General features: G+C 35.1%; 1 protein-coding gene across 2 annotated transcripts in view; it reads left to right on the top strand.

The window, feature by feature from the left end:
* The window catches only part of NDFIP2 (Nedd4 family interacting protein 2), a 67,388-nt gene that overhangs the window by 43,230 nt on the left and 11,079 nt on the right, over positions 1 to 13,079 (top strand). For both annotated transcript variants that reach the window (XM_012637775.1, XM_012637776.1), the window contains exons 3-4: positions 5,219 to 5,352; positions 11,168 to 11,261. In XM_012637775.1, the coding sequence (XP_012493229.1) occupies positions 5,219 to 5,352; positions 11,168 to 11,261 (228 nt within the window). The remainder of the gene's footprint in view (positions 1 to 5,218; positions 5,353 to 11,167; positions 11,262 to 13,079) is intronic.

Here is a 13,079-nt window from a genome sequence, read left to right as displayed (position 1 = left end):
TGGTCTCGAACTCCTGAGCTCAAACAATCCGCCCGCCTCGGCCTCCCAGAGAGCTAGGATTACAGGCGTGAGCCACCGCGCCCGGCCTAGAAAAATGCTTTTTAATAAACCTAGTATAGCCCAAGGTAGGTACAGTGTTTATAAAATCTATAGTAGTGTAAAGCCCTAGGCCTTCACATTCACTCACCACTCACTCACCCACAGCAACTTGTAGTCCTCCAAGCTCCATTCATGGTAAGTGCCCTATACAGGTGTACCATTTTTTATATTTGATACCATATTTTTACTGTACCTTTTCTATGTTTAGATATGTTTAGATAACACAAATACTTTGTGTTACAGTTGCCTGTTCAATACAGTCACATGCTGTACAGGTTTGTAGCCTAGGAGCAATAGACTGTACCGTATAGCCTATGCGTGTAGTAGGCTGTGCCATCTAGTTTGGTGTAAGTCCACTCTATGATGTTCCACAACAACTAAATTACCTAACACGTTTCTCAGACATATCCCTGTCATCAAGTGACACATGATTGTATTTTAAGCATTGGCCATGCTAGTTTTCTTTGGAGATTGTATTCCTTATTAGGTCACTTTTTGGCTCGTTTTTATAGATCTGAGCAACATCGATAGTAATATGTGACATTTGTATAATGCTTCACGGTTTAAAGAGTCCTCTTGAATACTCTTCTACTTCATCCCATAATAGCAAGTAACAGTCCCCCTGGGTCAGTTTTATGAATGAGAAAGTGGAGCTTCATAGTACTTAAGTGATTTGCTTGAGGTCACAGAACTTCTAAGAAGAGAATTTAGAGCTGGAGCTCCCTAGACTGTAAATCCTCTGGTTGAGGACCTCTGCTTTAAAGGATAGAAGAAAAATGAGTAAAATTAAAAAGTAAAAAGTAAAGTGGTAGCAATTTAGTGCTTCTACTCAACTTTCATCTATTAGTGGTGGGTATTTTTCTTCTATCTTGAGTGTTAAAACTTTTCAAGAATTTACATACTTGTTAATATAAAAGATCATATCTCCTTTGGATATTGTATGTCATTGTTCAGTTTTTTAAAATTTACAATTTTAATATCATTACCTTCAATTTTATAGCCACTGTTTTCACTTAGATTTTACTTCTATTCTAGTCTTAGAACAAAAGAAATCTATTTATTTGAATGTGTATGGTGTTTTTACATGCTGAAAAGAAATCTTCTCTAACAATTTTTGACTCTTGTCTCTTCTGATGGAGAACATTCAGTATTATACTGCTACTACCACTTCTTGTCATTAGATTAAAAATGACCTAACTTCAGATCCTTATCTGTTCCTGATAGCATTAAAAAAATTGTTTTGAAAGCTATGTACATGAAAATAAAATAGGATAAATATTGCTAGAGTAAAATGTGTTTTCATGTTGGAAGTGCAAGAAATGCCAATAAAGATAGAGAAAATTATAAACATATGTAAAAAATACAGGCATACCTCAGAGATATTGTTGGTTCAGTTTTAGACCACCACAATAAAGCAAATATTGTAATAAAGTAAGTCGTGAATTTTTTGGTTTCCCAGTGCACATAGAAGTTATGTTTACACTGTACTGTAGTCTATTAAGTTTGTAATAGCATTATGTTTTTTAAAAATACGTACCTTAATTAAAACCTTTATTGCTAAAAAATGCTAATGATCATTGGAGCCTTCAGCAAGTTACCTTTTTGCTGGTAGAAGGTCTTGCCTCGATGTTAATGGTTACTGACTGGTGGTTGCTCAAGGCTGAGATGGAAGTTTCTTAAAATAAAACAACAATGAAGTTGGCCATGTCAATTTACTTTTCCTTTTACAAAAGACTTCTCTGTAGACTATGACGCTATTTGATAGCATTTTACCCACAGTAGAACTTCTTTAAAAATTGGAGTCAATCTTCTCAAACCCTCCTGCTGCTTTATCAACTAAATTTCTAAATTTAATCTTCTAAATCCTTTGTTGTCATTTCAAGTGTTCACAGAATCATCAAGAGTAGACTCCATCTCAAGAAACCACTTTCTTTGCTTATCTATAAGAAGCAATTCCTCATTTGTTCAAGTATTATCATGAGATTGCATCAGTTCAATCACATATCTAGGTTCCACTTCTAATTCTAGTTCTCTTGCTGTTTCTTCCACATCTGTAGTTACTTTCTGCACTGATGTCTTGAACCCCTCCAAGTCATCCACAAGAATTGGAATCATCTTCTTCCAAACTCTCACTAATGTTGATATTTTGACCTCCTCCTTTGAATCATATTTTTTTTTTTTTTTTTTGAGACAGGGTCTCTGTCACCCTGGCTAGAGTGTAGTGGGATGATCATAGCTCACTGCAACCTCAAACTCCTGGGCTCAAGTGATCCTCCTGCCTCAGCCTCCCAGAGTGCTAGGATTATAGGCATGAGCTACTGCGCCAGCCTCATAAATGTTCTTAATGGCATCTAGAATAGTGAGTTCTTTTCAGAAGGTTTTCAATTTAATTTGTCCAGATCCATCAGAGAAATCAGTATTTATGGCACCTATAGCTTTACAAAATGTATTTCATTAATGATAAGCCTTTAAAGTCAAAATGACTCCTTGATCCATGGGCTGCAGAATAGATGTTGTGTTAGCAAGCATGAAAACAACATTCATCTCCTTATACATCTCCATCACCACTCTTGGGTGGGGTGCAGGTACATTGCCAATGAATAGAAATATTTTGAAAAGATTGTTTTTTTTTCTGGGCAATAGGCCTCAACAGTGGGTTTAAAGTATTCAGTAAACCATGTTGTAAACAGATATGCTGTCATCCAGGCTTTGTTATTCCATTTATAGAGCATAGGCAGAGTACACTTAGCATAATTCTTAAGGGCTCTAGGATTTTTGGAATGGTAAATGAGCGTTGGTTTCATCTTAAAGTCACTATTTACGTTAGCCCCTAACAAGGAGAGTCAGCCTATCCTTTGAAACTTTGAAGCCAGGCATTGAATTCTCTTCTAGCTATGAAAGTCCTAGATGACATCTTCTTCTACCAGAAGGCTGTTTTGTCTATATTGAAAATCTGTTGTTTAGTATAGCCACCTTCGTGAATGATCTTAGCTAGATCTTCTGGATAACTTGCTGCAGTTTCTCCATTAGCACTTGCTGCTTCACCTTGTTCTTTTAGGTTATGAAGATAGCTTCCTTCCTTAAGCCTCATGAACCAACCTCTGCGAGCTTCAAACTTCTGCAGTTTCCTCACTTCTCTTAGCCTTCATAAAATTGAAGAGTTAGAGCCTTGCTCTGGATTAGGCTTTGGCTTAAGGGAATGTTGTGGCTGGTTTGATTTTTTTATCTAGACCATTAAAACTTTCTCACATCGTCAATAAAGCTATTTTACGTTCTTATCATTCATGTGTTCATTGGAGTAGGCCCCCCCCCCTTCTTTTTTGAGACACAATCTCACTCTGTCACCAAGACACCAGGACTGGAATGTAATGGCACAGTCACAGCTCACTGCAACCCCCAACTCCTGTGCTCAAGTGATCCTGCTAGCTCAGCATCCTGAGTAGCTAGGGCACAGCCAATTTTTTAAATTTTTTGTAGAGACGGGGTCTCATTATGTTGTCCAGGCTGGTCTTGACTTCCTGGCGTCAGCAATCCTCTGCCCGGCCTCCCAAAGTGCTGGGATTACAGGTGTGAGTCACTGGGCCCAATCAGGAGTGGCATTTTCAGTTTCCTTCAAGAACTTTTCCTTTGGATTCACAAATTGAAGTGTCTTCCTCACTAACCTTAATTGTTTCTAGCTTTTGAATTAAAGTTAGAGACATGTGACTCTTCCTTTCACTTGAACCCTTAGAGGCCATTGTAAGGTTATTCATTGGCCTAATTTCAATATTGCTGTGTCTCAGGAAGTAGAGAAGGCCCCAGGAGTGGCAGAGAGATGGGGAACAGCTGGTTGGTGGAGCCATCAGGACACACACATTTATCAACTAAGTTTGCTGTCCTCTATGTCCTTTATGCCCCAAAACAATTACACTAGTAAACATCAAAGATCACTGGTCACTGATCACCAAAAATGATATAATAATACTGAAAAAGTTTGAAAATTACCAAGTGTTACACAAAGACACAAAGTGAGCACATGCTGTTGGAAAAACGGTGGTGATAGACTTGTCAATGCAGAATTGCCACAAACCTTCAATTTGTAAAAAAATGCAGTGAAGTAGAATAAAGTAGAATAAAGCAAAGCATAATAAAACCAGGTATGCTTGTATAAAAATACTATAGTTATAATGGAGGAAATTACAAAAGTGTTGTCAAACACTGTAGTATATACTATTTTTATAATCTACCTTTTTTTACCTTGTCATTGATTCTAGCATTAGTCTAACCATTTGGTTGGCCTGTATCATTTTACTTATACTGCTTATGTTGGGAATAAGTGATACAGTTTTATTTTTAAAATAAGAAGTCTGTACTTACTTTTGTAATGGATTTCTGGAGATTATATTTTAAAATAGTTTAAAATTAAGGAGGGAAAAATAATAAAAAGAAAATCTAAAGAACCAGGTAGGTAAGAGGAAAATGGGAGGAGAAAGGGACAAGATTGGAAAAAAGTAAAAATTCTCCAATGTTTTAGAAAAGAGAAATACTGAGTTTGCTTAAGAGATTGGGACAGTTGCCAAAATCAACATGTGTATGCGTTATCAGACCGAAGTATTTGGGGTTGGGAACTCCCTGGGTCTGCCACTTGAAGGTTGTTTGGTATTGGGCAAATCACTTAACTTTTCTGAACCTCAGAGTAGCTAAGATTAATGCATACAGAAGTCGTATATGAAATAGTTAGTACTATATAAATATTATTCCTTTTTTTTATGTTTTTGGCTGTGAGATAATGGGCAAGTAAACCAAGTTCCTTGTACATACTACATAAAGATGCTTATTTATTGTGAGATTTTTACCTCTTGTCTGCTACTACTTTTCAGAATCTCATTCTTGAGGTTCTTGTGTATTAGCCTTTAGATTGTATTTATCAGTTCTTTCTTTTCATGATAAATTTGGACTAAAATAAGACTTATGATAATAATAGTAATTTACATGTTTTATAGCTTATAACATAAGACCACAATACCAATAGTAGTCTTTAGTGACTTATTGTAAATTATTAAGTTATAGTGATAGCTATAAATTTTATATTAGATAGTTTTGTTTTTAATGGTTATCCTTTTAAATCCTCTTTCTTTAGATACAGAAGTTTATGGTGAGTTTTATCCTGTGCCACCTCCCTACAGTGTTGCTACCTCTCTTCCTACATATGATGAAGCTGAGAAAGCTAAAGCCGCTGCAATGGCAGCTGCAGCAGCAGAAACATCTCAAAGAGTAAGAACAGTTTATCGTTTCTTTTGATAATTTTTTTTGTTAATTGAAATGTACATTTAGTGATATCAAAAATAGTCTTTATGCATAAGAGTGTGTATATGTGTGTGTGTGTGTAGATTTCTTTTTTTAGTACAGCTGACCCTTGAACAATATGGGTTTGAACTTCATGGGTCCACTTATATGCAGATTGTTTTCAGTAAATGTATTGGAAAATTTTTTGGAGATTTGCAACAATTTGAAAAAACCTGTGGACAAACTGCATAGCCTAGAAATATTGAAAAAATTAAGAAAAAGGCATGTCTTCAATGCATAAAATATATGTAGAGACTAGTCTTATTTATGCGTTGGTCTACTGTTTATATTATCAGTAGGGTTTCCAGTGAACAGTAGGCTATTAATAGTTAAGTTTTTGGGGAATCACAAGTTATATACAGTTTTTCAACTGCATGGGGGTCAGTGTCCCAAACCCCCCAGTTGTTCAAGGGTCAACTGTATTTTCTCTACTGTTGTTTATATGTGTTGTCATTTTTTTTGGTGAAATTGGCACTGTCCTGGTTAAATTCACCTTCTTCATTCCTTGACTTTCTCATTTCTATTACTGTTCTCCTCCACTTCATCTCAGCTTGTGGGTCATCCTAGACCTTATCTCTGCTAAGACATTTATCACTTCTTAAATTTTGATTTCAGACATCTCATCCTTCACTCCCATCCTTCTAACTCATTCACTGTTAGTTACCACCACCCAACAGTTCTTCTCTTTCACTTGGACCTCTAGTCCATTGACCTCTTCACTGTCCATGTACTTATTTCCCTCCTTATATAGTTTGGATTCCATGGTCTGTCATTATAATCATGAGTTATCTTTTTTTCTATTTATGTTTTATATATTAGCATAACCAGTTTAGTGACGCTATGAAAGAACTCAAGGTAGACTAAAAAGCATAGAGAAATAAGTTACCAGGGCTTCAAATTATTTTTGTCAGCTACTCCTCCCCTCCCTTTTAGCATATCCTATCCTAGAATTTTGGAGTAATGGTCAAGTACCTCCCCTTTCTCCCTCATCTTCCTGTCTTAGTAATAGAGAGAGTCAAGGAGATACATGTTTGTTATTCTTTGTTCTGGTAAAAGGAGTGGCTTTTCAGTAATGAAGAGTCAGTGAGATACATGTGTGCTCTTCTGCAACCAGGTAAGAGGTAGAAAGTATTTACATTTTAGTGTGGCTGCAAGCAGGGCTAGAATTCATTGTCTTTTTTTCTTGCTTCAGATGTGAGTTGTCATTTCAGATCCCTGTATTCATTCCCTGTATTCATCATTCATGTTGTTCAGGAAAAAGACACAAAAAATCACTTCACCTGGGAAAACTAGAATTAGGTGAGGAGCCAAGGGGAGGGATGTGCTTCCCTGTATGGCATTCTCTTCTTGCTCTCTGAGGTCAGAGCCCAGTGAGTAGATCCTCTGAGAGGTGAGCATGTGTCCTGAATGTGTTTCTTTCCTTAGCTACAACCCTTTCCCTGCCTGCTCCCACTCCTTTTCGCCAGCACACACAGGGTTAAACATCAATATAAACAGCTTTGGACACGGTTAGGAAGTTAGGTAAAGACAGTAAACCCCATATTTTTATGCCTTTTCCGTCTCTGGGGGGTGGGGGGGTGGAATATGCTACTGTCTCTTAGGACAGTAGCATAAATATAGCTCAGTCAATAAGGATTTTTGATGCTGTGAGGGGAGAATCATAGAGAAGAAGGATAGATCTATAAAATAGGGAGTTTCTGTCAAAATGAACTTCAGGTTGCTTAGAACACATGTGTTTGTAAATGCACATGCACATCTCTCAGTGAAGTAGATTGACAGTAACTCCTTTTCTCAGGGGTTATCTCCCTAGAGACCTTGGCAGTGGCAAAGGTCTTCAAAGAGCATTATGGACCCTTGGGTCCTTTACTGCCCTAACTTTCGTACGATAGGATAGAACTCTGAAGACAAAGTAGGAAGCATTAAGTCTTATTACGTGTGCTTGTGCTTTGAGAAAAGCATAAAGGTGGTTTTACCCTTCTTGGAGAGAGTATTCTGAAATATTACCATTCCATTCCTTCACTGTCATCATTTCCAGTGCCTTGGGCATTGTGGAAAATTTCATAGAAAGCAAAGTAGAATTGTACGCCAGAGAGTAAAGTAGGTCCTTGTACAAAATCTTTCAAATTTATCAGTGTTTCCTAAGCCAGTGTTCCAACACCCTCTTTCTGCAAAGTATGAGTGTTTGTGTGTGTCTGTATATCTGATTTAGACAGAAAGCTGGTGTATACTTGAAAATCACTAGGAGTAGATTTTAAGTTGTTCTCACCACAAAAATGCTAAGTATATGAGGTAATGCATACACTAATTAGCTCTATTTAGCCATTCCACAGTGTATACATATTTCAGAACATCATGTTGTACACCAAAAATCATACAGTTTTTGTCTATTAAAAAATTTAAAAATTGAAAAAACCCTTGGTCTGATTAGCATTTGAGTACATTCAGTTGTAAATGAGTCTCACCTGGGTGAGCTGAACGCTTATTTCTTGAACAGACTCTCATTGGGAGAATATAGGCAGTCAAGAGACTGAAACAATACTGTTTTCTGTTTCTTATTTTTAATGTGTAGAGTTGTTTGTATATTACAGAACGGTTGAATATAAGATTTATGGAAATGAATTGCCCATTTTTAATATTTCTATGAAAAATACTTGAATTCCAAATCATTAACTTTATAAAGCTTTTAGAACATGGCTTGTTGTTCATCATGGAGGCTTATCGTATGATCTTAAAGTGGATAGAATTGACTTTTTTGTAACTTGTTTTAAATTGATTCAATAACGTGTCTTTTGATGTAAGAACTAGAACTTGATAATGTGTGAGCAACTCTGGGGCACACACCTTGCATTTACATTCCCAACACCTATTATCTGGTGCATATTTATTGTTTAATAAATGACAGTTTACTAAGTTAATGAGACTTTTTTTTTTTGTATTAGCCAATATGGGAAATTAGGAATAAGAGAAGACCACAGGTGTTCTCTTACAGCTGCTCATTTTAAAATTTTTTGATGTCTTTTACCAATTTTAGGATTTATAAATTAATGTTTAATATAGTTGAAATTATTGCATACATACCATCTTTTATTTTTAAACATTTTATATAAATACTTTCCTGTTATTTAATGGTTGAGGGAAACTCCATGGAATCAATATACTATTACAATTTAGTGGCCATTCTTCTCTAGTGAATAATCATTAGTTTCAAATGTTTGTATTCGTTTTTTTTTTTTTTCTCAAGTGTTAATATCATAAAAGAAATCTTTGTGCATTTTGTCTTCTGTCTTTTAAAAAATGTCCTTTGATAAAATCTCTGGACAGGTGTTTTAAAATATATAATATGAAATAATTATATTTTTGCCATTACATTGACAGTTTTTCTGTTCATACTGTACTTTAGTGTTTATTTCTTGAATTAATTTGAAATTATATAAAATTTTATTAATATGCATTCAATCATTGCCAGTCATTAAAGTTTGCCTATGATATATGATTGCAGAGTTTAAGGGATCTTTGTGCTCAAATAATGAGTAACATAACATGGTTTTGAAAGTTTCTTTCAGGAAAGCAATATATTTAGACTGCCATGATTGGCTGGAAAGAACATCAGTATCCTAGACTCAAGTTCCACTTTGACGTTCCTAGTTAACGTGATCTTGGGCAGGACTCTCTAGCTTTTCCGACTGAGCCTCACAAAATTGAATCATTAATATTCAACTGAGATTATGTATGTATAATTTGGAAATGATGGACCTATATAAATTAGGTCAAGTCACTCATCCAATCAAAATTTTGTAAGACCTCCCATTTTACTCAGTAAAATCCAAGGTCCTTCAGTGGACTCTCTGACCTCATTTCTTCCTGTTTTCTCTCGTGTTCACTCTGGTCCAGCCATGCTAGCCTCTTTGCTGTTACTCTAACAGGCCATGCATACTCTATCTTAGGACCTTAGCTTTGGCTAATTCTTCTGCCTAAAGCACTTTTCTATGAGATGCCTGCATAACTAAATTTCTTACTTCTAAGTTTTTGCTCAAGTGTCACCTTAATGAGGCCTATCTGACCACTATATTTAAAACTGTAACCCTTAACCCCGTAGCATTCCCAAACTTTCCCTTTCCTTCCTTTTCTTTGGCATAGAATTTATACCTTTTAATAATTATATAAATAACTTATTTATTATGTCTTTGTTTATTGTCTGGCTCCCCTCATTGGAATATAAGTTCCACAAGGGCAAGCATATTTGTTTTGTGTACACTGATGTATCCTAAGGACCAGGAAGCTAAGTCTTGTGTAGAATAGGTATTCCATTAATATTTGTTGAAAATTAGAAGCAATCAGTGATAACAGGTTTTATATACACTTTCAGAGAAATTCTTTACTTTTATAAGCAAATATATTAATATGTGAGTATATTATTTTTATATAAACAAAATACTGTATAAATAATTTCCACTTCATATATTTTGGAAATTATTAAGAATATTAGGAATATTAAGAACTTTTGTGTTCTTATTAGCCAGGCGTGGTGGTGCGTGTCTGTAGTCCCAGCTACTTAGGAGGCTTGAGCCAGGAGTTTGAGGTTGAAGTGAGTGAGCTATGATGGTGCCACTGCACTCTAGCCAGGGCAACAGATTGAGACCCTGTCTCAAAAAAAAAAAACAAAAACAAAACTTTTTGTTCTTTTTTATTTACTTTTAAATTTTTGCGTTGCTTTTTGAATTTTATTGGATAGACATGCAATAATTCATTTTATCTGCCTGTCAAGAACTGTGAACAGTCTGAAATTTTACTGGACTTACAAGCTAACGGACTAGGTTGTCACAGTTCCTCGGATGCTGGCAGAAGACATGAGACCGCTGGGTCAGAGAAAAAGACTTTATTATTCACAACAGTAGCAGTAGCCAGAGTATTAGCATTTTCTGTGCCAGTTTCTTGACCTCCAAGTCCCACAGGGCAACACAAAGAGGGCTAAGTGATAACCTCCATGTTCAGTGTGCTGAGTCACAGGAGAGAAACCCTGGGCATAGGGAACCCAACTCTTTCCTGATGGTAAATTAGAATGCCCACACCTCTGAAAGGTCCACAGCTCTCCACTATATAAACTCTCAGAAAAAGGCAGCCAGTGCCTCTGTCTAGAAGACACGTAGAAACATAATAGACCCATGGAGAATTCTCTTAACATAGTCCACTATGGATGGGCATTTAGATTGTGTCTAATCTTCTGTTCTTATTAACATTGCTGCAATGGATTATCTTTAATACATCATTTCTTGTAAGTGGGGATACGTGTATGTATTTCTACAATATGTTGTAAAAACTGGAATTGTTAGATCAAAGGGTATGTACATTTTAATTTTGATAAATATCACCAAATTGCCAACCGTAGAGGTTGTACCAATTTATACTCCACCACTGATTATGAAAGTTCTTGTTTCCCCATTTAATATTAATGCAGCAGTATTACATTTATCTTCTTGGTACCCTTTGCATGCGTTTGATGTTATTCAACGTTATCTTTTTTGGGTTTACCTTTTAAGTTATTCTTTTCAAGGGTGCCCATGGAAAAGTAATGCTTGCTAATGTTTATTGATTCCTTACTCTGTGCCAGACATTGTACTCATTATCTCATTTTGTCTGTACAGCACATTGAGAGCACTAGATTTTGTTGAAGTTCTTTTTCTTTTATTTAAGATGATAGAGTTGTGATTATTTTAGTGAGCTATTCTAATGTTACATGTTACAGATTCAAGAGGAAGAGTGCCCACCAAGAGATGACTTCAGTGATGCAGACCAGCTCAGAGTGGGTAATGATGGCATTTTCATGTTGGCGTTTTTCAGTAAGTGATCTTTCCAAACTGTTTTTTTGCGTATATTGGCTGTGTTTGCATTAAAGTAACATAGTGAAGAAAAGCAAATATTATTAGAATGTATCTACCTTGTTTAAAGTACAGATTGTTCCTGATACTGAACTAATGAATACTGTGATCATGTTACATTACGAACCCTAGAATTTATTAAACACTTACTGAGTAATTATGCATTGCCACCATTATGCTGTATGCTGACCATATAAAATTATATAAACACATTTAAGCTAATTAGGATTTTGTAAGAGAAATGCTGCAGTACTGGTGCCATTCACTGCTATAAGGGCATATAGAATGAAACTAAATCCTGCTTTTGGAGCAGAAGACTTCCATTTGGGTGTCCTTAGGCCAGAAGAAAGGTTAGAAAAGGAGAGATATTCTGGCAACTAGAACAATGTCACTTGAGACACAAAGGTATGAAAGTATAAGTTTTATTTGGAGGAATGGTGAGTAGTTAGATTGGAAACCTGAGTAATATTTTTTAACATCTTGCAAAATTCTTAATTTAATATTTGATTTATAAAGTAAATTTAAGCTCCTTGAGGGACGCCTGTGTCATAGTCTTCATTATTTCAGCACCTTACATGAGGGATCAGAATAGTTAACTCATTAAATAATATTAAGACACTCAATAAACTGTTTAAACTACTAAAGCCAGTGGTAGAAACCCAATATTCATGTAAGTAAATTTATTAGTCTATGATACCGTTAATTTCTGCCCTCAATCTGGTTAAATGATTAAACTTTCATTCTTGGTTATAAAGTAAATTTAAGCTCCTTGAGGGACGCCTGTGTCATAGTCTTCATTATTTCAGCACCTTACATGAGGGATCAGAATAGTTAACTCATTAGATAATATTAAGACACTCAATAAACTGTTTAAACTACTAAAGCCAGTGGAAGAAACCCAATATTCATGTAAGTAAATTTATTAGTCTATGATACTGTTAATTTCTGCCCTCAATCTGGTTAAATGATTAAACTTTCATTCTTGGATAGAATGCTGATTTAATTCATTTTAATTATAAAGTTTATTTAAATGAGAAAACTGAGAAATAGTTTACTTATTTAAAGTGCCACATTCAACTTTAACAAATAGAAAATACATACTTCGTGAGTTGTTACTTTTGAGTCTGGAAGTTCACTTTTTCCTCCATTTTGAAATGGTTTCTTTCTTTTATTTCATCTGCTGAAGAAAAGAAGTTGGGGGAGGGTAGGCAGTATTTTTCTCTTCAAACTTAGTAAATTATATTCAAGTTGTCAATCAGCTAACATATATGTAATATTTAAATCTTAAATTGATTTTAGTTACAATTTCTAGTTAGATATATCAGGTACAACGAAAAGCAAATGAACTCTTTGGTTACAGATGAGTACTGTTTTGTACTATAATTCTAGTGGACCTTGGTTTTTATCTTAATTTTAGTTCAACTGGTAATTCTTAACAAACTTCCCGCATATTTTGTTTACAAGAAGAGTAGCTTAAACATTAATTTCTTTCATGGTTATATCTTTTAAGAAATCTTAATTAGAAAAGAAAGAATCTAAATTTATTGTACTATTTTTAGTATGAATATCTGTTTCTTAGGAATAAAAACATGTCATTTGATACCATTTAATTATGTCAAAGAGTTCTTATCTCTCCATTTCTATATTCCACTTAACCCCAGTATCATTTTTAATCTTAATTTTTTAGATTTGAAAACATTTCACTGGTGTAAGTGTTGTAAATTCATGGTAACTTAGACACACTGGGTGACTTTAGCTAGTGTTAGTACAATATTAATA

This window comes from Propithecus coquereli, unplaced genomic scaffold (genome assembly GCF_000956105.1).
Source record: "Propithecus coquereli isolate 6110/MARCELLA unplaced genomic scaffold, Pcoq_1.0 Scaffold123, whole genome shotgun sequence".
NCBI lineage: Eukaryota > Metazoa > Chordata > Mammalia > Primates > Indriidae > Propithecus > Propithecus coquereli.
Note: the sequence above shows the minus strand (reverse complement) of the source record. Positions and strands in the feature narration are given on the sequence as shown.